This window comes from Grampus griseus, assembly GCF_964374135.1.
Source record: "Grampus griseus genome assembly, chromosome: 6".
Taxonomy (NCBI): Eukaryota; Metazoa; Chordata; class Mammalia; order Artiodactyla; family Delphinidae; genus Grampus; species Grampus griseus.
In genome coordinates, this window is record NC_139000.1 from 83288934 (window position 1) to 83316236 (window position 27303).

At 36.5% G+C, this 27303-nt stretch overlaps 1 protein-coding gene across 1 annotated transcript in view; it reads right to left on the minus strand.

Annotated features, from left to right (window-relative positions):
* AGTPBP1 (ATP/GTP binding carboxypeptidase 1) overlaps positions 1-27303 on the minus strand; it is a 169221-nt gene that overhangs the window by 52461 nt on the left and 89457 nt on the right. Inside the window, exons 14-17 of the mRNA XM_082656425.1 lie at positions 21736-22451; positions 12888-12971; positions 11699-11785; positions 11465-11613 (exon numbers count right to left, since the gene is read on the minus strand). Of these exons, the coding sequence (XP_082512551.1) occupies positions 11465-11613; positions 11699-11785; positions 12888-12971; positions 21736-22451 (1036 nt within the window). The remainder of the gene's footprint in view (positions 1-11464; positions 11614-11698; positions 11786-12887; positions 12972-21735; positions 22452-27303) is intronic.

Consider the following 27303-nt stretch of genomic DNA (forward strand, 5'->3'; position numbering starts at 1 on the left):
ATGTATGTTAAATTATGTTGCCAACAAAGAATACATATTTTCCAAGAACCTGTGAACACTAAAACTGATCCGATATTAAGCCATAAAAATTATTTCAAATCATAAATTTCACATCTGTGAACAAAACTGATTAAAATTTGAATGCAATGAGAAAAATTATAGCCAAAATAATTTAACCAAATAAAAATATAACAAACCCTTTTCTAAATAATTCTTGGGCCAAAAGGGATACCAAAACCAAACACAATTAGAAGCCATCTAGAAAATTACAAGGAGGTCTTAGTATCAAAATCTGGAGGGGAGGGGATACAAAATTAAGTTGTAATCGAGAACAAATCCAAAACCTAAACCCTTGCAGAAGACTTCCCAACATGGCAGAGTAGAAGGACCCTGAGCTCACCTCCTCTCAGGGGCACACCAAAATCACAACTATCTGCAGAACCACCTATGAAAAAGACTAGAACCTACCAGAAAAGATCTTCTACAACTAAAGATATGAAGAAGAACCACAACGAGACGGGTAGGAGGGGGAGAGTCATGGTATAGTCAAGACGCATGCCCCTCAGTGGGCAATCCACAAACAGGAGAATACAATTGCAGAGGTTCTCCCCAGGGAGCAAGGGGTCTAAGCCCCACACGAGGCTCCCTAGCCCAGGAGTCCTGTGCCAGGAAACAAGCCTTGAGAATGTTTGGCTTTGAAGGCTAGCAGGGCTTAAATTCAGGGGGGCTGGAGGGCTGTGGGAAACAGACCCTAAAGGACACACACAAAATCTCACACGTACCAGGGCCCAGGGAAAAAGAAGTCATTTGAAAGGAGCCTGGGTCAGACCTAACTGCTGATCTTGAGAAGTCTCCCAGAGAGGAAAGAGGCAACTGGAGCTCACCCTAAGGACACAGACACTGGGGGCTGCCATCTTTGGGTGCTCGTGCTATCAGACACTGGTGCTGGCAAGTATCACCAGTGTGAAATCCTCCCTCTAGCTTATTAGCCCCAGGACCCCAGGACTCAACAGCCTGTAGTCACCAGTTCTGCGACACCTGAGGCCAAGCAACTAACTGGGCCAAGACATACCCCCACCCACCAATAGGCAGGCTGCCTTAAGAACCCCTGAACACGGCTGTGCCCACCAGAGGGCCCAGGACCTGGCCCCACACACCAGTGTGCAGGCACTAGATCTGGGACCCCCAGGGCCCTACACGCAGAGATTCCAAGACCCAACTCCACCTACCAGCAGGAAGCTGACGCTGGCCTCAGGACCAGCCTCACATACCACTGGACAAGCACCCGCCCCAGGACCCACTGGGCCCAGCCCCTGCCCCAAAACAAGCCCGCTCTAGCCTCAGGACCAGTCTCACCCACCAGTGGGCACTCACCAGCCCCAGGACCACCTCAGCCCTGAAACCTGCCACGGCAGGACCCAACCCAACCACTAGCAGGCCAGCACCAGACCTGGGACAGTTGGGCCCTAGTCCCAGCAAGCCAAGACAAGTTTCAGGACACCTCAAACCCTGCAGCCAGCTGTATCAGGAACCAGCCCCACCCTCCAGTGGTCTGACACCAGTTCTGGGGTCCCTGGGCCCTCTAGCCAGACCCCAGGACCCAGCTCTACTTGACAGTAAGGCCAAAACCAGGTCCAAGACCTGGCTTCAGCCACCAGTAAGTGAGCACTGGCCCCAGGATCTCCTGGACCCCAACTCTGTCCACCAGTGAGCCAGCACTAGCCCTAAGGCCCCCTGGGGTTCCACAGCCAGCCACCTCACAACCCAGCCCTACCAAACAGTGGCTGGCAGCCTCCACACAAGGCAGGGCTTGGCAACCAACCAGACCAGGGGCCAGCCACACCTACCAGTCCACCCACAGTGGTCAGCCCACCACAATAGAAGGACCCAAAAAGCCCATGTAGGAGGCACCACTAGAGCACACAGTTCTAGTGACCAGAGAGAAGTATACAGCTGGGGTGCACAGAACATCTCCTACTAAAAGGTACTTTTCTAAGGTCAGGAAACACAACCAACATACCAGATACATAAAAACAAAAATAGCAACTTAGGCAAAATAAGTTGACAGAGGAACACGTTTCAAACGAAGGAATAAGATAAAACCCTAAAAGAAGAACAAAATGAAGTAAGTATAGGCAATCTACCCAAGAAAGAGTTCAAGGTAATGACCATAAGGATGATGAAAGAACTCAGGAGAAGTAAAGATGCACAGGGCAGGAAATTATAAGTTTTTAACAAAGAGTTGGAAAATATAAAGAACAACCAAACTGAGATGAAGAACACAATAAATGAAACAAAAATTACACTATAAGGAATCAATAGGAGACTAAATGATACACAGGAAAAGGATCAGCAACCTGGAAGACAAGAATAGTGGAAATCACTGACGCTGAACAGAAAAAAGAATAAAAAGAAATAAGGACAGAGACCTCTGGGGCAACATCGAGCATACTAGGATTCACATTATAGGGGTCCAAAAAGGAAGAGACAAAGGAGAAAATAACACATTTGAAGAAATAACAGCTGAAAATTTCCCTAACCTGCGAAAGAATACAGAAAGCACAGAGAGTCCCAAACAGGATCAACCAAAAGAGGACCACACCAAGACACAATGTTATTAAAATGGCAAAAACATTTTAAAAGGAGAGAATATTAAAAGGAGCAAGGAAAAAGCACTAAGTTACATAAAAGGGAACTCCCATAAGACTATCAGCTGACTTTTCAGCAGAAACTCTGCAGGCCAGAAGGGAGTGGCATGATATATTTAAAATGATGAAAGGGAAAAACCTACAATCAAGAATATTCTACCTGGCAAGGCTCTCATTCTGATTTGATGGAGAGATCAAATGTTTTGCAGACAAGCAAAAGCTAAAAGAGTTCAGCACCAACAAACCAGCTTTACAAGAAACGTTAAAAGGACTTCTCTAAGTGAAAAAGAAAAGGCTACAACTAGGAACATGAAAATTATGAAAGGAAAAAGCTCATCAGTAAAGGCAAACATACAGTAAAGGTAGTAAAACAACATGTACAGAGCTAGTAGGAAGGTTAAAAGACAAAAGCAGTAAAATAAGCTATACCCACAATAAGCAGTTAAGGAATACACAAAACAAACAGATGGAAAATATATATGATATCGAAAATGGTAATTGTGAGGAGAGAAGAGTACAAATACATGGTTGTTACAATGCATTTGAAATTAAGAGGTCAACAACCTAAAATAATCATGTATATAAATATAGATTGCCACATATAAACCTCATGGTAACAACAAAACAAAAATCTATAATAGATACAGACACAAAAGAAAAAGGAATCCAAACATAACACTAGAGATAGCCATCAAATCATAGGGGAAGAGAACAAAAAAAAAAAAGAAACAAAAAAGACCTAAAAAACAACTCCAAAACAATTAACACAGTGGCAGTAAGTAATAAGTATCAATAATTACTTTAAATATAAATAGAATAAATGCTCTAATCAAAAGACAGAGAGCAGCTTAATGGATGCAAAAACAAGACCTGTAATATATGCTGTCTACAAGAGACTCACTTCATATCCAAAGACACAAACAGATTGAAAGTGAGGGGATGGAAAAAGGTATTCCACGCAAATGGAAATCAAAAGAAAGCCAGGGTAGCAATACCTATATGAGACAAAATAGATTTTAAAAGAAAGACTGTGACAAGAGACAAAGAAGGATAGCATATAATGATCAGGGGATCAATCCAAGAAGAAAATATAACAATTACAAATATATATGCACCCAACATAGGAGCACCTAAATACAAAGAGCAAATATTAACAGACATAAAGGGAGAAATCAACTATAACGCAATATTAGTAGTGGATATTAACACCCATTTACATCAATGGACAGATCATCCAGACAGAAAATCAATAAGGTAACACTGCCCTTAAATGACACATTAGAGCAGATGGACTTAATAGATATATATAGAACACTCTGTCCAAAAGCAGCAGATAACACACTCTTTTCAAGTGCATATGGAACGTTCTACAGGATAGATCACATGCTAGGCCACAAAACAGGCCTCGGTAAATTTAAGAAAATTGAAATAATATCAAGCATCTTTTTTGACCACAATGCCATGAGACTACAAAAAAAAAAAAAAACCTGCCAAAAAACACAAACACATGGAGGTTACACAATATGCTCCTAAACAACCAATGGATCACTGAAGAAAAAAAAAAACCTGGAGACAAATGAAAACAAAAACACAATAAATCCAAAATCTATACAATGCAACAAAAGCAGTTCTGAGAGGGAATTTTAAAGTGATACAGCTTACCTAAGGAAACAAGAAAAATCTCAAATAAACAACCTAACTTTAAACCAAAAAAAACCCAAAAAACAGAAACCTAACCTTACACCTAAAGGAAAAAGAACAAACAAAACCCAAAGTTAGTAGAAGGAAAGAAATCATAAAGATCAAGAATTAATAAAATAGAGACTAAAAAGAACAACAGAAAATATCAGTGAAACTAAAAGCGGTTCTTTGAAAAAATAAACAAAATTGATAAACTTTTAGCCAGACTCATCGAGAAAAAAAGAGGGCTCAAATCAGTAAAAATCAGAAATAAAAAGGGAGAATTTATAAGCAACACCACAGAAATAAAAAGAATCATAAGAGATATGCCAGTAAAATGTACAAACTAGAAGAAATGGACAAATTCCTAAAAATGTACAATCTCCCAAGATTGAACCAAGAAGGAATAGAAAACATAAACAGAGCAATTACCCATAATGAAAGTGAATCAGTAATTTTAAAACTCCCAAAAAACAAAAGTCCTGGACCAGATAGCTTCACAGATGAATTCCACCAAACATTTAGAGAAGAGCTAACACCTATCCTTCTCAAACTATTCTAAAAAGTTGCTGAGGAAGGAATACTTCTGAAATCATTCTATGAGGCTAGCATCACCCTGACACCAAAATCAGACAAAGAGATCACAAAAAAAGAAAATTAGAAGCTAATATCACTGATGAACATAGACTCAATAATCCTCAACAAAATATTAGCAAACTGAATCCAACAATATGTTAAAAGGAGACCATATATCATTATCAAGTGGGATTTATTGCAGGGATGCAAGGATGGTTCAATATCCACAAATCAATCAATGTGATACACCACACTGACAAATTGAAGAATAAAAACAATATGATCATCTCAAAAGATGCAGAAAAAGCTTTTGACAAATTTCAACATCCACTTATGATAAAATCTCTGCAGGAAGTGGGTACAGAGGGAACATATCTCAACATAATAAAGGCCATATATTATTAGCCCACAGCTAACATCATACTCAATGATGAAAAGCTGAAAGCATTTCCTCTAAGGTCAGAAACAAGACAAGGATGCCCACTCTCCTTACTTTTATTCAATATAGTATTAGAAGTCCTAGCCACAGCTTTCAGATAACAAAGAGTAATAAAAGGAATCCAAATTGGAAAACAGAAAGTAAAACTGTCATTGTTTGCAAATGACATGACATTATATATAGAAAATCCTAAAGACGCCACCAAAAAACCACTAGAACTCTTCAATGAATTCAGTAAAGTTGCAGGATTCAAAATTAATATATAGAAGTCTGTTGCATTTCTATACACTAACAATGAACTATCAGAAAGAGAAATTAAGGAAACAATTCCATGTACCAATGCATCAAAAAAGAATAAAATACCTAGGAATAAACCTACCTAAGGAGGTAAAAGACCTGTACTCAAAAAACAAAAGGACACTGATGAAACTGAAGAAGACACAGATGGAGAGACACATCATGTTCATGGATTGGAAGAATCGGTATTGTTAAAATAACCATACTACCCAAGGCAATCTACAGATTTAATGCAATCCCTATCAAAATACCAATGGCATTGTTCACAGAACCAGGACAAATAAATTTAAAATTTGTATGGAAACATAAAAGACCCTGAATAGCCAAAACAATCTTGAAAGAGAAGAACAAGCTGGAGGTACCATGCTCCCTGACTTCACATTACACTACAAAGCTTCAGTAATCAAAACAGTATGGTACTGGCACAAACATGGATACACAGATCAATGGAACAGACAAGGAGCCCCGAAATAAGCATGCACCCCAATGTTCATATTATTACAATAGCCAAGATATGGAAGCAACCTAACTGCCCATGAACAGATGAATGGAAAAAGAAGATGTGGTGTATACACACACACACACACACACACACACACAGAATACTACTCAGCCATAAAAAAGAATAAAATTTGCCATTTACAACAACATGGGTGGACTAGGAGGGTACTATGCTCAGTGAAATAAGCCAGACAGAGAAAGACAAATACTGTATTTTATCATGTATATGTGGAATATAAAAAATAAAACAAACTAGTGAACATAAAAAGAAACAGAATCACAGATATTGTGAACAAACAAACTAGGTTACCAGTGGGGAGAGGGGAGGTGGGAGGGGCAAGATAGGGGCAGGGGATTAAGACGTACAAAGTACTATGTATAAAACAATTAAGCATCAAGGATATTGTACAACACAGGGAATAGAGCCAATATTTTTAATAACTATAAATGGATTATAATTCATAAAAATTTTGAATCACTATGCTGTACACCTAAAATTAATATTGTAAATCAACTATACCTCAATTAAAAAAATACCCTAAATGCTTGATCATCAAACAAAAATAAACTTAAATAAATTTAAGCAAATAAACTAGAAGTTAGAAAGAGAAAAAATATCAACCTGCAGGGAGGACAAGGGAGAAATTAATAAATTAAAAAAAAAAACTTTTAAAGGAAATAATGAATAAAACTAAGAGCCAGGTTTTTAAAATAGTAAAATAAAACAAATTATGTTTTACGCACACACACACACAAAAAGGAAAGCAAACAAGGGGACATGCAAGTACACATACTACAGATATCGCATACAACTCTCTGCTAGTGAATTCTGAAAATCTAAATGTCACCTGTGTAAGAAAAAATAAATAATCAAGACTGCCTCAGTAAAAAATAGAAAACTAGACTATATGGAGTCATATAAAACTGAAGAAGTTATCCAGATGCTCCCTCTCCCCCCAAAAAGGGGCACAGAATCAGACTACTTTACAGGTGCATTATTTCCAAGTTTCATGAAAACATATAAATGCTATTGAAACTGCTCCAGAACACTGGGTAGGGAAATAAAAGCTGTTCATTTAAGTGTTCAATGTGAGCATTAGCCTGCTTCCAAAACTATAAAAAGATAGTCCTCCAGTCAGGAAATTGTCTTGTCTAACTTATGACCAATGATGTAAAAACCTTTAAACAAAATACTAACAAATGCAAAATATTTGTATTAAAGATTAACTCACAGGGCAAAACAGACTAATTCCTGAAACTCAAGGACGGTTTACTATTAGAAACATTATTAAATAATTATAACACAGCACATTAACAGCTCACAGCATTATATGGTCACACTCATAAATGCAAAAAGTGAAATAAAATATTTCTAATTTTAAAAATTCGGTAAAAATATCAATTCTTTAGTATAAGAAAGACTATGTATCCCAAAACAAGCTGACATACATAACATAAATACTAGCAGGATTTCCCTGGTGGCCCAGCAGGTTAAGACTTCACGCTCCCAATGCAGGAGGCGCGGGTGCGATCCCTGGTCGGGGAACTAAGATCCCGCATGCCACGGGGCACCTCCACAAAAAAAAAAAATACACACACACACACACACACAAACAGCACTCACATTAAATTCAGAATCAAACAAGGATGCCCAAAGTCTCCTTTTAGTTTAAACAATCTCAAAGTTCCAGCCAAGCAATGAAACATATATGATATAACTAGGGATAAGGAGAAATTCTAGGGACCTACCAAGAAAATTCAAAATATCAACTGAGAAACTATGAGAACTAATAAGAAACTAAGGAGTCTGATTTTCAAGTAAACATATAAAAATCCTTAGCTTTCTTAATTATAAATAATAACAAGCTTGAAAACAGGGAGAAGTACTCTTTCACAACAGAAAAAAGAAATACATAAAATACTTAAGAATGAAGGTATACTTAAGAAATATATGGAACTTAACAAAAAGAAAACTAAAAAATTTAGGTGAGAACATAAAAAACTTGAGTAAACAAATACACCATGTTCGTAAGTGGCAAGATCGAATACAATATAAGAAATCCAATTTCTCCCACATTATAAGTTTAACGCAATGGAAATTCGGGGCACTTGATAAAATTACTCAGAATGATATTCAGAATAAACTATTCAGGAAAAATAAAGTTAGAAAAAGTTGTTAAACTGTTTCTGAAAAAGACTACAGGATGTTAAACTATATTATAAAGTCAAAATAATTTTAAAAACAAAATGGTTCTAGAACAACAATGATGTTACACAAGACTGAAAGGTCAGAATAATTAAAATCAAGTGGTGCTAGAGCAACACACAGCCCCCAAACAAATGCTGGTATATTGTGAAGGCCACAGCTTGCGAGAGTTGTGGTGTTTCAAACCAAAAGGGATACACAGTATGACTAACAGTTCAGAAAAATTCCACCCAAATTCAGAAAGTCAGAAATTATGAATAAGCAATAGTGTGATACCTTAAACCAGTTTCTAATCTGTTTTTTTCTAAACTGACCGTTTTCTATGACAATTATAATAGGGCAACAATGTACAATGTCTTCTGAGTGATGTTCCCAATCCTGTTTTTACTAGTGGGTCAGGAATACAGTTGCAAATGAGTTACAAATGTCAACGTCTGACAACTCAATGAATTCATCAACAACAGTTTAAAACTCTTTTGAGAAAGAATTAGTTCAGCTAAAGCTGCTTAACTACAAACGATAGGATTACGTTAGATCCCAATTCACAGAATATACCAAAATAAATCCTGCATGGATGAAGTTAAATATAAACACTAAAATCATACTATCAAATGCACTTCAAAGAAGCTGAACTAATTCAACACTCCCACCAACACTGTAAGGACCCATTTTTCCTAGTCTTCACCAACATAAGTTCATTTCCTTTGAGAAATTCTACTTGGAGGAATTTATGGCAAAGCAATAATCAGAAACATACACACAAAAAAATAATTAAGGATATCTATTGCAACACAGCTCCTAATTTTGAAATGTTGAAAAAGACAAATTCTCGTCAATCTGTTATCATTTAAATAATTATTGTACATTACTCAACAGAATACTATACCAACATTAGTAATGATGTTGCTGAAAATAGGTAATGGCACAGGGAAATGTTTTTACAATATGTTGTGTAGTTTAAAAATATAGTTTACAAATGAGTTTTCATATTGTGATCCCAAATCTATAAAAGGGTAAAATTTAATTTTAAAATTATGTGAATGTGAATAAGTTTAAGGATGGCTAACAAAATGCTAAACAGCGGGTTTTTTTCTTCTCTTTCCTTCTTAGAGAGTCTTCTCTAAAGTGTATTTCCTTTACCAAATTCCCTAATTTGGACAGTGGATCCCATAAGATCCACTGTTCCTAATCAGAAAAAAAAAAAAAAAAAAAACACATTTACAGCTGGCAAAGAAATTCCACTTCTGTGAATGTGTAACTAAATTATTATACACACAAATATTTAGTACAATGTTTATCTCAGTAGTATTTAAAACAGAAAATAATTAGAAACAACTTAAATTGTAATAGGTCCACTAAACATTGTAATCATTTCATGATATAAGTCAACCCATAATGCTGTACACTTTAAAGTTATACAGTGCTGTAGGGTCGGTTATATCTCAATAAAACTGGAAGGAAAATAAAATAAGTCCAACAAAAGAATGTTTGGATAAATGAGTTACAGAACTTCCATAGGATGTCCATTAAACTCTGCTTCAGATGGATATTTAATAACCAGAAAAATACTGACAATATAAATATAATGGTTGGTTAAAATACACACTATGAAACTGCATAGGTTGTGAGCATTATTTTTTTAAATAAATACATAACTATATGTATGGAAAAATCACATACTGCATTATTTTAAAAGCTGGAAAGAAACAACAAACATTAAAATAAGTTTCTCGGGCTTCCCTGGTGGCACAGTGGTTAAGAATCCACCTGCCAACGCAGGGGACATGGGTTCCAGCCCTGATCCAGGAAGATCCCACATGCCGCAGAGCAACTAAGCCTGTGTGTCACAACTACTGAGACTGCACTCTAGAGCCCACACAATAAGAAGCCCGTGCACCACAACGAAGAGTAGCCCCTGCTCACTGCAACAAGACCCAATGCAGCCATAAATAAATGAATAAATAAATAAAATTTATAAAAAATAAACAAATAAAATAAGTTTCTCTGGATGATGTACTGTTGACGGTTTTAATTTTCTTAACAACACTGTATTTTCCAAATTCTCCACAAAGTGGGTTTGGAAAGGATGATATACATACAAAAATACCCAAAGGGCTGGAGAAACTTAAAAACTAAAGCAGCCATCTGTCTCACTGTTTTGATTTAGTTTTACAGAATTTTATTCATTTTAAATTTAAAATGACACTAAAGGAAAAAATTATCACACAGAAGTATAGTTTTTTTTTTTAATAGAGAAGCAGCGCTCCAAAATGTGTGCTTTTAAGTGTAAAAATTAAAATATTTTAATGAAGCTTAAAGTAGTAAGTACTATTTTATAAAAGTGAATAAATAAATACAGTTAGCAAAAATGCCATCTACCTATAGCACTGGTATTTGAAACCCTGGCTTTGGTATTCCAGTACAGCTATGTAAGATGTAACCATGAGAGGAAATCTGGTGAAGAGAACATGGAACCTTTCTGCAACTTCTATAATACTTTAACTTTTTAGGAATCTATTCAAAATAAACAGTTAAAAAGAGACTGCTTTATGTAATTCTCTTCTGGATGAACAGACTTTATTAAAAACTTGATTTTAAGCAGCATACATAATAAATCTTTATAGCTGTATTCAAGTTGGATGAAATCAACCTCACTTATTACATTTGTTTGTTCGTTTTGTTTTGCTTTGCTTTTTGCGGTACGCGGACCTCTCACTGCTGTGGCCCCTCCTGTTGCAGAGCACAGGCTTCGGACGCGCAGGCTCAGCAGCCATGGCTCACAGATCCAGCCACTCCGCGGCATGTGGGATCTTCCCAGACTGGGGCACGAACCCGTGTCCCCTGCATCAGCAGGCGGACTCTCAACCACTGCGCCACCAGGGGAGCCCCACTTATTACATTTTAAAGGGCTTGCTTTTATAAGGGTAACTCTTTTCACCAACAAAGCAAAGCTTAGTTTATGTCAAATCTTGCATAAATATCTGAATTTTGAAAACTAGAAAAAACAAAAGAGCACTAAAACTTTTAAAAAACATTAGTAATTTTTTAAAAACTTCTATCCTACAGTTACAATGCCTGCATGCCCTCTAAATTGGGAAAGAAAACTTTCTGTCTTACCATAATTAAATTGACTGTTGGACTTTTCACAGTTAATGATGTTGAACCTATAAGCAATGCTTGGTCGCATTCCACTGACTTCAAAGTAAAACCACTGATGATAATGATTACTATTTATATCTGAGTTCAGAATAAGGTCATATTCATTTCTGAAAACAGAAAATAAACAAATATGATGAAAATTAGGAAAATAATCTGTGCACATACAAAATGGGAAAATTTTTAATGACTTACTTTCTAATTTGAATTACTTTGCGCAGATTCCCAGATTCAAATTTGGAGTTAAACTTCAAAATATCTCCTTCTTCTGGAGTGGTATAACTAAATGAAATTTTAAAGTAAGAATAATAAAATACGTTGCATTTAAACAACTGTGCAAAAAATAAAACTACACTACAGATTAAAAATACACCATTATTGCTGCCTCACCCTCCTCATTATTTTTAAACCAAAGAACAAAACCAACACAAGCAAAATACAAACTTTGGCTAATATTTATAGACAAAAAAATTATAATTACGAGTAGAGATTTGTTCCCACATTTATAGTCAGTGTTAATCACAAAAATTTTAGAAATAACTAAGAAGTTATGAATAAGGTAGATATGTTTTTCATTTTTCAGAATATTATTTCAAACTCAGTCATTAGCTCTGACATAACTTTACCCTAACTCTCTAACAAAAATCTTTTTAAAATGTTTTATTTCTTCCAAATGAGACTACTGAAATATGAAACTTCCCCAAAATATTAGAATGTTGAGGGAGAGGGAAAACCTACATGCAGGCTGATTAAATTTCTTATTTGATAAATAGTAGTCACCTTCATCATTTTTCATTTTCACTTATTTACTTATATTTAAACCATAAAATACAATGGTACCAGTGATAATCCTAAATTGGAAGTGATGTTAAAACATCAAGAATCACAAACAAATGGCTTCAAAGGTCAGGCAAGTAACTTAAAGGACTGAAGCAGATTGTAAGCAGTAAGAGACAAAAGAGAGAAGTGGGGACTGTGGAGAGGTAGGAAGCATATGTTCCTTCTAAAGGGGATGGTAATTTGTTGTCCTAAGGAAATGAAGGCTCAGTATTACAGGACAAAATTGCAGCATTCATGTGGTATCTCCACTCTCTTAAGTGGAGGTAGTTTCAGTTTTTAAAAACAAAGCATCAGTTTGTGACCTTTCCCTTATTAAACCCATTAAAAGCCCACCTAAGATCAAATAAAAGCTTGCGATATATTCAATTTAAGTAAATAAACATGATTTACATTACCATTACATCTCTGCTAGAAGATCAAAACGTAGTGAGGGTTAACTAGGTGGAAGTTAACTATATTTTTTTGTCTTTTAAAAGAACACTGAAATTTTACAGTAGGAATAAAACCAATAAAAGTAAAACAAACAAACAAAAAGCATACTTACTTTGGGTTATCTAAGTCATATACCACTCGATCTATTATATCACTCTGATGTATTAGCCTCTCAATATCTTGGGCAATTTTTGTCCTGAAATCATAAAAAAGAAGTTTGACCAAAATTCATTATTATCTCCCAAGTAAGTTTTGGATTAAAAAGTATAAAATGATAAAAATATTTCTTAAAATAAAAATGATCACTCCTCTACATATTTTGTGTACAAAAAAAGAATCAATTCATAACAAGACAAAAAACAGTATTTTAAAAGTCTGAGTTACAGAAAATAACTAGCTACAAGGCCAATAGTTTTCGAAAAAAAAATCTTGAATGTCTATTATGCTTTTCTACATACTTTTCTACATACTTTTCTACATACATAATTAAGAATTAGAAATTCTTAATCTAGCAGTTACGCAGTTAAGCATAATTTATTAATTTTTATTTTACAAAAAATAACTCATTATTCACAAAGCAGTATATCAAGAAATAAACCCAGTATCAAAGGACTGTGATATAAATCCTTGATTTAGAGTCAATGTTGTAACTTTCAAAAGTCAAATTCTTTCTAAAGAAACAAACTTTTAAAAAGCTATAATTATAATAATAACAAATCCAAAATTTATATCAACCAGATCCCCAACAATGAAAGAGATGGCACTTACGTACACACCATACCAAAATATACAAGTGTTCAAGTATGGTGAATGACTAAATACATCCATTTGTCAAAATAATTTATTAAATCTTAAGGTTGATATCTACCACAAATGTGCAAACACTTAATACATACAAAAGTTTGGGGCTTTACTTAAGGAAAATGGTATTAAAAGGCTGATATAATAGCTCAGTTCTACAGCAATGTTCTGTAATGTAAAACAAGGTAAAAAAGCTCAACACCTACAGGGCCAGCAGGTGATGTACCTGAGGAGACCTGTGGAAAACTGGGGAACGCAGGCTCTGTCTAAAAACAACTGAATGTTGCCAGGTAGGAAACAGAGGTTAAGGATGTCATACCAATTTTCCGAGAAACAGCAGAAACTTGGATCTCTAAGTGGGATCTCTCAAATGTTAAATGTTGGCATTCAGTTAAAAAACAAAAACCTCTGCAAGTGAAGCTAAAATCACGAGCAAGTTGAATATGGCCTACAGGCCACTGGTTTTCAACCTCTGACACTGCATTTTAGGAGATATAACTCCCCATTTATATTAAATTTAGATTAGACCTAAAACTAATACCTGAGGGAAATCTTGCCCTGCCCTCAGACCTCATTAATAAAGAGGACAATTAGCCTTTTATTCATACATTTGTGTTAAGCAGCACAGCTTTCATAAAAGATATCAATCCTTTGTTACTTTACCTCAGCTGCCTATTAAAATATATGGCTCTCTAGTCAAAACAAAACAATAAATATTTTCTAGGTACCCTTGGGGACTATAACCTCAAACTTACTGACATTCGTCATCAAAGGCTTGGCTCAGAAGAAAATAATTTGTGTAAGGCAGTCTGAAAAATTTGCAGCCCATTCAGTCTAGTAAATACTCAAAAGTTCACATGATATGTGGCCAACACCAAAATTGTACTTTTGTTAGGTTTCAACCAATACAGAACAACATTATGAGAAACAATTTAGTACACCTCATTGCTATATTTACTCAACCATCAGGATATTATGGGATATGTTGTTCATTACATAAGTATTCTCTGAGGACCCGTAGAAGATATTCTTCATGAGTATGGTATAACCACATATATATGATCACTATGTATGAATGCCTAACAGGACAGGCTCATGACGTAGACCAGGCTGACTCTTGGCTCTGTCATTTGCTAGCAGTGTTACCTTGGATAAGTTCCTCAAGAATCCTAAGTTTCAGCATAGTCTTCCATAAAACAGGAGAAATAATAGCAATTTCCTCATAGAGTTGTTATACCATTAAATGACATAATTTATAAGCATATACGCACTGCATACAAAGTGCTTTTTACTTATTTCTGTGTCTGGCCCGTAAAAACCACCCAATATAAAAGTTTTCTGCTAGTGTTGCTCCTACTAATACTTCTATTATCTCCATTCCAGAAGTACATGAACAATTCTAAACGTGATATAAAGAAATCCAAGGTTTTGCTTTCCTTATTTTGCTTTTGCCACAATTCCTTCACCTACGTTTTTAATTTTAAATTTCTCAACAGGTAATATATTGACCTGGTACAAAAATCAAATATTACATAAAAGTATAAAATGAAGACTCTCACTTTCAACCAACCCACACTGTTCATTTATCCAGTTAACTACTTTTATTACTTCCCTTCCACAAGCACCTTGATTATTTTATTTAATAATATATCTTGTAGCTCTTTCTATCAGTGTACAGAGATCTTTTTGTTTTTTAATCATTGCAAAGTATTCATTGAATGGATATACCATAATTTATTTAACTAGTCTCTGATCGATGGGCATTTGAGTTGCTTCCAATCTCAGAACAATGCTACAATGAAAAACTTTGAACGTAGGTGTGCAAATTACATGTGTATATGTACATATATATCGTGTATATATATATATATATCTCATAAATTTTCAGATGTGGGATTAATGTGTCAAAGGAATTTAATTTTGATAGACTCTGTCAGACTGCCCTCCACAAGAGGTATTGTCAATTGAAAATCCCACTATCAATGTATGTGAGAGCCTGTTTCTCCACAGCCTCATCAATAGAATATACTGTCAAGCTTCCACATTTTAGCCAATTTTTGATATGTGGGAAATGATATCTCAGTACATTTTAATTTGCATGGTGGGACGGGGGGAGGGAGGTCCACGAGGGAGGGGATATATATGTACATAGAGCTGATTCACTTCGTTGTACAGCAGAAACTAACATAACATTGTAAAGCAATTATACTCCAGTCAAAAAAAAAAAAAAAAAAAAAAAAAAGTCTCTTACTTTGAAAAATGCTGAACATACTTCTGAGGTTAAGAGTCACCACGTTTCTTTGCCATTTTTTTCATTTTATTTTGCTGCAAGTATTTTTGTAAAATACCTTAAATGCTTTTTTAAAACAAGGTAACGAATTATATTTTATAATAAAATATCTATTCTTATGAAATACAGCTAGGCAATTTTTCTAAAACATACAGAAAAACAATGTGAAGAAAATCAAAATGCTAATTTTATGTAATATGAATACAAGGAAAATACACCAAAAAATGCTAAGCACACTTTAAACTCAGATGCTTCATTTTAATTTTTGATCCAACTTAAACCAAAAATGTGGATTTCAAGTAATCACCATTATGTATTTACAATAATTTTTTTTAAATGTCAGTGCATTATCCACATTGAGATATGAATCTTATAATGGATTTTTCCCCTTCCAAATGAGGTGAAGAGATTTTTAATGAAATTTTATTCATTTATTGTACTTTCTTTTAAAAAGATCAGTGATTACATACAAGAAAGATTATCATAAAGTAGAAATTCAAAATGACAAAAAGATATTTTCACTGAATAATTTTAAGGGATCTAATGCTTCCTTTTCTGAAAATGATAAAATAGTAAATCCTCATTAATTCTGACATCAGTCATTTACAATGTTACTGCACTCAGATAGCGACTGAGCTAAAAGTTGACATTTACAAAATGTTTATCATTTGCTCAAAAAATAAGTTTCAGAAGATGAGGCAAATAAGATAAACAAATTAGAATCAATATCCTCAATGTATTTCAAAAAAAAAGGAAGCACTTCTGAGTATTTTAGTAACACCTATTACCTGGCCCATATTTGATATTTTATTACAAATACAGAACCATAAAGCCTTCAGACTACCTAGCTACAGGGGTCAGCAAACTTTTCCTATATAGGGTCAGACAGTAAATAGTTTAGGCTTTGCAAGGCACATGGTCTCTGTCACTACTATTTAACCTTGCCACTGTGGTGAAAGAACAGCCATAGATGGTACATAAACAAACAGGACTGGCTGTATTCCAATAAAACTTTATTTATGGACACAAATATGAATTTCATATAATTTTAATGTGTTACAAAATATTATTTTTCTTTGGATTTTTTGAGCCATTTAAATATATAAAAACCATTCTTCGCTGGTGGGCTGAACATAAATAGGCAGTAAGCTGTATTTGACTTGTGGGCCATAGTTTGCTATCCCTGGTCTAGATGAATTATCAAACTTTCTTGACCGTGATCTTCAAGAAATACATTAAAAAAATCACAGCCCTACATACACACACACGCACGCAAACGCACACACACATACACACACACAGCTGAAGCAAAAAGTTTATAAAATAATACCTGGCTGCACTAGATGTGACACACTGCTATTTTCTCTTTCAATACTGGCTACTAATGGACATCAACCCACAGTTTCAAAATCAGTGATCTGCTTTTAGTTAAGAAAATTGGTATCTGGAGAAATAAAGTTATTTGTTCAAATATACACACACAAAGTCAGTGGGAGAGCCCAGTCTAGCATCCATGTGTTTCGACTTGCTTTTCAGAGTATCCTGACCTGCCAAAACGCCTCACCATGCCACATGGCCTCAGCACTCTCAAGTCCAATTGTCAAAGTATTGCCGCTACAGGCATTTGTTCGTCCAGTCTCAAATTAATGTCACCTGAAGGAACAAATAATTCTGAAGTTTTCTACCCGTTATTCAAAAATGATGGGAGAAAAGAAGCTTTGACACATTGCATCTCTCTGCATCGGGATGACACTGCCCACCACAAATTCCACATAAATACTTGACAAGTATTTGCAGAGTACATAAAATAAGGAGAAAAAGAGTAACAACCCTCAAATATGAGAGTATTGCTGCCTAGTATGTACTGATAATTCAGAAACATTTTAAGTATATATTTTTTGCATTAGTTACATCTAAAGCAATTAACATTACTGGGGAAAGTTCTACACATCTAAATAAACAGAATCATAATGTTTGGTTTCACTGACATAGAATTATATTCCTGCCTCACATCAAATATCTGACACCCATGGAAATTTTGACAAATGATATGAAAATGGAAATTATGACAAATAAGATGAAAGGTGTTCTTTGCAACACTCACAGTCACACAAAATATATAATGATGCAGCAAAAGAGACTAGCAAAGGTTAGATTACTTCATAATTTCTGACTTATTTCTGTTGTAACAAATCAGAAGACAAAAAAATATTTTTATCAAGGTGATGAAAATCAGTGGGGTAAGAAATCTTTGAAAATTCCAGGATAAAAGGTGTTTTAGGGTCCTACTTTTCTCATTGTAAATTTTCCAGAGTGGATGCAGGAAACCAGGTTGTAAATCATTGGGTGTTTTGTGTTTTTATTTCCTTGAGCTCAATCTCCTATGCACTTTAACTTGCATCAACTCACCCAACTTTAAAACACATATCCCAACTCTGAGTGACCTTTTTTAATCATTTATCATGCTGTTTAGTTTCAAAATTATATTTTAAAGCTTTCGTCTGAATAACACAACAAACTCTGTGATACATTACCCTGTGTAGAGAGGCAATAGAAAAAGTCAATTACTTCAGGAAAAAAATCTGAAGGTGGCCTAATATACTCAAGAGGTCGAACTTCTAATCTGTTGATTAGATGAGTAAAGCAATTGCAATGTCTGTGTTTCAGGAACGAGGTGAAAGAATTCACCATAAATGTGAAGAAAGAGAGGAGGATTGAGAAGAGCCACAGTAATTCCAGTCGGTATAAACTTCTCTACCAGGAAAGGCACAGTCCTGGGGAGATAGCAAGTAGACTATGGGAATGTGGGTGGAATAATCCTCTCTTAAAGACCCAGCCAGGCAATGACAAAGCCCAACACTAGAAAAAGCTGCTCAAAGAGGACAGAGGCCACCAGAGTTGAGGGTGTAGCTCCCCACCTGCAGCACAGACATTTTGAAAACCCACAGAGTAGGTATAACAACTATTTGTGGCCATGATACATTTATTTGCAGTACAGCTACACTTAATTAAAACAAGTTTCTTTACTTATCAATATCAATAAATGTATCAACTGAAAAGGTGATCTAATGTTAATCAGAGGCTCTGCTTAGCAGGAATTTATGTGTTTTATTAGCATAAATGGGTAAAATACTTAAATAAGAGTCTTGACTGAGAAAAGCTTTCATAACAAAGTCCATGAGGGGAAATAAGAAGGATCCTTGGTAGTTAAATTAAGGCTGAGAATCAGAGACCTATATAATAGTTATAGCCCAATTCCACAACCTTCCTTCCTTCTAATCTTACTTCAGATATTATAGGCTAATAAGGAAAACTAAAACTTTCAGACTGAGGCAATTTAATGAGGAAACTTGCTCTCAGCATTTAAAGAACGCTTAAAGTTCAGGAAGTGCTTTCTGTAGCCAAGATGACATCTTTGACTTCCAGGAGATAGAGAGGCTAAGCGGTGATGCTGAAAAGGAGAAAAATCTAGCTGCTGACTAATTCTGACTCATGCCAGGCATGTCAGTTCAGGTCCTTTGAAAAGCAAATGCCAGACACAATCACAATCTCTTGCAGCCAACTGTGCAAGAGATCTATTAGGGGAAACACGTGTGAAAAACAAAGGGGAGAGGGAGCAGCAGTTAGGCGTGACAGGCCTTCAGGTCTGTCCAAAAAGCATATTTTACCTCTGGGAAGAGAGAGAACACTGAGTAGGAGAGCCTCACACTGCAGTGCAGCTCTGCAAAAGTCTCGGCCATGCCAACAAGAAGCCACAGAGCAAAGACTGCCTATGATCAGATCCCCGCATTGGTCAGGAATGGCTCAGCTCTAGTACCATCATCATGGTCAGCCAATGGCTGAAGCAATGCAGAGAGGACATGGTCTCAGCAATAATACTGCAAGGGATCTCCAAAATACAGTGGCTGAAGGCTGGGGGCAACTAAAAGCCTCACAGCAGGTTCTCTCAGGAAGGGAGAGATGAGAAACTCATTGCCACGGCTGCCACAGTCCACCCTTGCGCTGCATGGATCCACTTCTCCATCCATCTTTGGAGAGCAGCTGCTCCACAGTTCCTGTGTGCCTCTACAAAGGAGACACTTAGAAGAAAAACATGAGCAGGACAAACGCTGTCCCCATCCATCACTGCAATTATTCTCAGGGCTGCAACTCATCTCCATCCTCCGATATCTATCAAAATTCCCCTCTGCCTCACCTATCACACCTCTGCAGGTCTTGGTAGCTGCTGTGATTAAGTGACCCAAACATTCCTTAGGTGTCTGAGACCCTGGCAATCATATCATCCTCATTCCAGGGTGGCCGTCATGTGTCCACTCACACTTAAAGTTAGTGGATCACTTGAGTGTCACCCATAGTCAACCTGCTGCCATTGTGTAGAAGCAATCCTACCTCCTTTAGCTGATCTGGGTCCTGTCTGCTGGTCCTAGACACAAGAGACTAAAGTAAATCACTGGCAACCACAGCTTGCAGTCAAACTGTACCCTTGCTATGTCCCCTGTGGAAAGACTAGACCCACTTTGGAGCTAGGACTACTAACGCTGCAGAGCTCAGAGGTGCAGGGACACACGCCTGCACAAAGTTCCCCAGCGGGACACTGTGAGCTACAGTAAGTAGGACTATTTCTGTTTCCACCTCCTGCTTCCCAGACCCATTAGTCTTTCTACTGGGGATACAGAACCAAATGGAAGTTTCTAACTTAGTGCCTATACTGCATCCTGTAAGACTGCAGCCCATCCTTGCAGAGTATTTCCTCTGAGTTGGAGCTTCATCTGTGCCTTCTGAAGGCCACTCCAGCACTCCAAGAGGCCCGTGGCCTCTGGATGATGCAGTCTGTGATACAACCGGTGGATGACAAGGCAAAGGCCCACCCTCCCACCCACCCCCCCGCCCCACGTCCCAGCAAAGTCAGTCACTTGTTCTGATGCTATGTTGTATGTGATTCCACACCTATGGATCAAGGAGTCAACTGGTAGCATTAAACATATACTAAGTTGCCAAGTAAAAATGATTAATTATATACTAAACATAAAAAATAAATAAGACACAGGTGTTGCCTTAAAGGAGCTCATCGTCTAAAGAGGATCAAATATGCACAGTAATGTCTTCCTTCATCATCACATACCATACCCATAGCAAGAACATATAAATGTTCTTAAGTACTGGTAAGCCACCGTCACAAACCCTTAATCATAATCTCTGAAAATAGTCAAGTTGCACCAAAAATGTATTTACGTGCCCAATATTCACTAGTTGACAACAGTTAATACTAACCATAATTTTTAAAATTAATTGGCAATATTTAATAAGTTCAGTCCTATGAATCCCAAATTTTTATATTGTATATTTCCAATTCCAAATTTTACAACAAAATAATGCTGCCCATATTGGTATTTTTAGATTATATACCCAAATCAAGTTCAAATAATAATCAAATTACTAAATTAATATATAACTAATATAATATTTTTTTCAAAGATTACTAAACAATCTTCTTATATTTTCAGAATCATTCTAAATAGAAAATTTCTAAATTGTACAATGGTCAGGTTTATTATGCTGGCTTCATTTGAATAGGTAATGAACTTAGAAAATAAAGTAAACCCATACAGACAATTTCAAAACAATGCAAAATTTCCAAAGCAGGATAAAAAATGACACTAACGTTATTTTTTTTCTTTTGCTAGGCAAGAAGTAGATTTATTACTACAGGATGCTTGTGAGGGATACAAGCGGGAGGTGAGGGGGCTCTGCCGACACTAACTTTAATTAAGAGTAATTTTCTTCCTAAATACCCAAAGCAGTTTATTTCAGCATGCTCCATATTTTGACAATGATCTTGTTTATGAGGAAGAGGAAATCTACAACTCACCTTTGTACACCATAAGGTCTTTCCAAAATAGGCTCTTTGAATGGAGGAGGAACGTGACCAAAATAATCAGGATAAGCCACCTCCGAATAATCTGGGACAGACTTTGTACTTTTCACAATCTCAATATAAAGATCTGAGTCGTGGAGTGTTGGTCCATCAGGAACTTCAACTAATGCTTGTTCCACTGATGCAGTAGACTCAGTGTCTTCATCATCCTCAGTTTCGACTCCAGTACAGCAAAGCTTGCCTAGCTGAACAGTTCTTCCCTCAAACAGAACATTCCCACAAGTAGCCACGTGTGAACATGCATTAGCGCATGTAAGGGCAGTGACAGGGAGACCGTAGTCCTTCTTCATTCCTGCAGTAAAACCCGGGGCTGTTCGAGAAGGAATATTCTGCAATGTAATTCGGTCCAAGGCCTTCACAATATCATTGTTTAAGCCATGGCCCGATGAAATAGTTCTATTTTGATCACCTAGCTGCTGTTGTAATGTTCTGTCATTATCTTTAATGTCTTCTTTTGCCAGATCCGCACAGGCTGGTTTCTTATTATCTTCATCTCCTTTAGGAGACACAGTCGCCTTCATTACAACTCCTTTTCTTAAATTGCTGGAATTCCCAGACGCTTCCTCTCCTGCCGTGGGAACAACAATAGGGCCACGCACTTTTCCCTCAAATACAAAAGCTTTTGGTTCTCTGGAGATTAAATCATAGTCCTTTGAAAATAAAAAATAAGTTTAATCTTTTATATGTGAATATTTATACATATTAACAAAACTAAGATCATATTCATTTTATATGCTGATTCAGAAACCTAACATTTGAAAATTTTAAAGATGGATAAAACAGGGTATATTTTAATTTTGCTAATAAAAGACAAAATGTTTAACCAGCACAAAATTCATTACACTTAATTTTACTTTTTCTATTATAAAAATAGTGCCTATATATAACAAATATGAGAAATTTTAGAAAAGTATAGAGACATTAAAATCATCCAAAATCTATTAAAGGAAACAGAACAGCTAAATTGCTATTCACTAATTCAACAGATATTTAGAGTGTTTGTTTTGTGCCAAGCAGTTTCAGGCACTTAAGACCCATCAGTTAAAAAAAAAAAAAAACAACTCTTCCCTTTTGCAGCTTATATGCTTCTACAGAAGGAGGGGAGAGGGCTGTCAATAGAAAAAGTAATAAACATGATACAAATATATTTTATAGGATGTTAGAGGGTAAAGTGTTAAAGCAAAAGAAGAGGGGGAAAGGGGTAATGTGGACTGGAGGTGCCAGGGGGAGGAGAGGTGGGTGGCAATATTAATGCCATTGATTAGGGAAGGCTCACTGAGCAGATATAAGCAAAGACAGAGAGGGCTGCCGGTTCCCAGACCCCTGAGTGGGAGAAGGCCTGGTGTGGTCAGAGAACAGCAAGGAGGTTAGGATGGCTGGAACAGACGGACCAAGATAAAGTCCAAGAGGTAAAGAGGACCAGACACTGTAGGGCCTTGCAGACTATTGTAAGAATTTTGCTTTTTACTCTGAATGAGACTGGGAGCCAAGGGAGGGTTCTGAGAAGATGAGTGCCATGACATGACGTATTTGGGGAAGGGGGTGGGGGGAAAAGACAAAAACCAAAACTGTAGTGCAGGCTTCTTAACCACAGCATTTAGGCATTTGGGGCTACGTAATTCTTTTTTGTTTAGTTTGATTCTGTCTTTCTGGGGAGGAGCGGGCGGGGCTAATAGAAGCAGGAAGACCAATTAAGAGTCCTCTGCAGTAATCTACGGAAGTTGGTAAGAAGTGGTTGGATTCTAAATGTACTGTGAGGCCAAAAAGACATGATATCTTGATAGACCAGATACAGGGTAAAAGGTACAAAGAGAGGTCACAGATGGTACCAAAGTATTTGCCTGAACAACTGAAAAGCATCAGGAGTTTAGCTTTGGAATGTTAAGTGTGAGCTAGTCACATATAGACAAGGATGTAAGGCAGGCAGCTGAATGTATGCATTGAGAATTCAGAAGAAAGGTGTATGCAGAAGATGTTACTTTGAGAGTCATTCACATACAGATACTACTCCAAGCCATGAGACTGGAAATCATCAGTGGAAAGAAACAGACAGAAGACAAAAGGCTGTACACCTCGGGATACTACAATCTTAAGAAGTTGAGGAGATGAAAATGAAACACTAGGAGATGGAGAAGAAAAAGCTGGGCTGGGAACATGAAAACCAGGAAAGAAAAGTGTCCTGGAAGACAAGTAAAAATAAGGATGCTGCTGACAGATCAAGTAGCCTTTTCTCTTTTTATACTTGTAGACATTTTTTTGGTCTATGTAAGACTTTATCAAAAAAAAAAAAAAAAAACTCAATGGATTTAACCTTTATTCTATTGCTGGGCATTAAATCCTTCACAGAATACGGAAGGATTTAAACAAACAAATAAGATGTATATTTAAGCCATTTCCAAAATTTTCCTATTATAAAGAACTCTGCAATGAACATCCTTTTGCATAAATTTTTTGTTTAGGATAATTTCCCAAGCACTGAAATGGCATTACAGAGCCAGATACTATAATCAATTTTCATGTTTAATACAAATTGTCCAAATGCCTTCCAAAAATATTAATACTATTCCCAGTAACTGTATATGAGAGGATCTATTTGAACTTTTCTCTTCCTTGACAACATTAGGTGCTATAGTTTTTAAAAAATTTTTCTAAAGTGGTAGATAAGGGAAGAAATCTGCATTTAAAAATCTGTTGTAGGAAACCTGGTGGGCTAGTTATCTACCCCACAGAAACATTTACAACTGTTGGAAAAGATATTAAAATATTTTGGGAGTTCCCTGATGGTCTAGTGGTTAGGATTCAGAGCTTTCACTGCCTGACCCAGGGTTCAATCCCTGGTCAGGAAACTGAGATCCTGCAAGCCATACGGCACGGCCAAAAAAAAAAAGATATTAAAACATTTTAAGTATGACAGCAAGTGAATAAGAAAGCAAGGATTAAAAACCAAATAGTAAGTGAAGACGGGATCCCAAAGCTGTAAGACTGAAGCTGGCTTTCACTTGAAAAATGTTTGTTAAAACAGGTGACCTAGGGTATAGGTTTTCCCATCTCAAAAAGTATAAAGAACAGGAGAGTAACCCAGAGCTTGCATAAAGTGGGGAGTCCAACAGAAGATACCCCTCCCATAAAGAGGAACCCCAGAAAACTAAACCTTCAATATAGAGGCCCTAGAAATACCCTACCACAAAACAAATAATAGCAAGGAAAGTCAACTGTCTCAAACCTTAGCACTTAAGAGGGTGAAGAATAGCACTACTCAAAAAATGGTACCAAAAGCCTGCTATCACACCACATGAATTTGCAGCCCGAATTCACATTACCTGGGTGGTCCAAAAACCCTCAATGAGGAATTTAATCTATTACAGTGCTTGTCAAAAGCAGCAACAACAACAAAAACTTCTGGAATTTCCACAAAATTATAGAGAAAACGAGCAGCTCATGGTAAAAAAAAATTTTTTTTTTAAATTGCAAGGGTTTCCCTGGTGGCGCAGTGGTTGAGAGTCCGCCTGCCGATGCAGGCGACGTGGGATCGTGCCCCGGTCCGGGAGGATCCCACATGCAGCGGAGCGGCTGGGCCCATGACCCATGGCTGCTGGGCCTGCACGTCCAGAGCCTGTGCTCCACAACGGGAGAGGCCACAATGGTGGGAGGCCCGCATACCACAAAAAAAAAAAAAAAAAACCTGCAAGAAATTCAGACACTAAAACTGTAAGACTAAGGAATGCCTATATCTAATATGTTCAAAGAAATGAAAGACAAGAAACAAGAAGTTAAAGACTGATGAAACATTTTTTTAAACCTTCTAAAATTCAAAAACAAATTTAAATGCCTAATGTATGTTTCTAATGATAGATTAGATGGAGCAAAAATCAGAACTAGGGAACTGGTAGACTGTTCTGATGAAATTACCTAAATGCAGCACAGAGAAACAAAGAGAAGGAAAACATTTTTAAAAAAAGAGTTAAAAGATATGGAAGAGAGTTAGAAAATCTACATTCAATTAGAAATGCCAAAAGAGAAGAGAGAGGGAAAGAGAAAGAGGCAGTATCTGAAGAAGAGAATAAAGAATTTTTCCAAATCCTATGAGAAAACAACACTCACAGATTCCAAAACACAATGAATCCCAAGACTTAACAAATACCTACACTTAACAAACATTTCTGGGAAACTGTAGAGCATTGAAGCTAAAGAAACAATCTTACAAGTCACCAGAAACAATTTCTTATAAAGTGAAAACATACACTCAACCCAGCAATTTCACTTGTAGGTATCTATCCAAGAGAAATGAAGGCATATTGCCTACAAGTTTTCCTACAAAAAAGCTTTGTACACACATGGTAGTATCAATTGTATTCATGATAGTCCAAAACTGACAACATTTCAATACTCATCAAGAAGTGAATGAATAAAGAAATCGTGGTATATTCATACAGTGAAATACTACTCAGCAATAAGGGGAAAAACCCACTGATAAATGCAAAATACAGGTGAATCTCAAAAACATACTGAGCAAAAGAAGCCTTACACAAAAAAGGACATACTATATGAGCCCAGTTTTGAGAAATTCCAAAACAGGCAAAATTAACCTGGAGTGACAGCAGATCAGTAGTTACCTGGGCAAGAGATGAGGATATTGTCTAAAAAGAAACACAGGCAGAATTTCTGGGGTGACAGAAACAATTCTACATCTTGACAGGGTTGGTAGCTACACAATTGTATATATCTGTTAAAACTCATTGAACCTAAGTATTTGTAATTTATTGCATGTAAATTACACTTAAATAAAGTTGATTTTAAAAAAGCAGCTAGAGGAAAACAGTGACTGACTTTCAAGAAGAATTACAAAATAAATATATTTTTGGACCAAAAAAGAGACAGACAGACAGATACTATAAAACATTTCAAGCAGAAGGAAAGCAATTCAGACAGAAAGTCTGAGAAACAAGAAGAAATAAAAAATTACAAGGTAGTGAAAATGTACGTAAATCTTAAACACTGAATCTAAACACAAAGCAGTAGCATCATATGAGGTTTTTTTTTAAGCTAGAGTTAAAATATAAATTCAAAGCATGTAAGTTTTGAAGGTTTGGGAGGTGTATATAAAGTATCCTAAGTTTCGTTTTATAATTAAGAAGAGAAAAGAAAGATCCTAATTAACTTCAGAATTTAGTAAATACATATATTTACTATTTTATCAAGAGTAACTAGAGGGCTTCCCTGGTGGCGCAGTGGTTGAGAGTCCGCCTGCCAATGCAGGGGACACGGGTTCGTGCCCCGGTCCGGGAGGATCCCACATGCCGCGGAGCGGCTGGGCCCATGAGCCACGGCCGCTCAGCCTGAGCGTCCGGAGCCTGTGCTCCGCAACGGGAGAGGCCACAACAGTGAGAGGCCCGCGTACCACAAAAAAAAAAAAAAAAAAAAAAGAGGGGAAAGAAATAAACATAACAAAAGTCCATATGGTAAATGTCATCATGCTACCACAGATGTATGAAAACAGAGCTG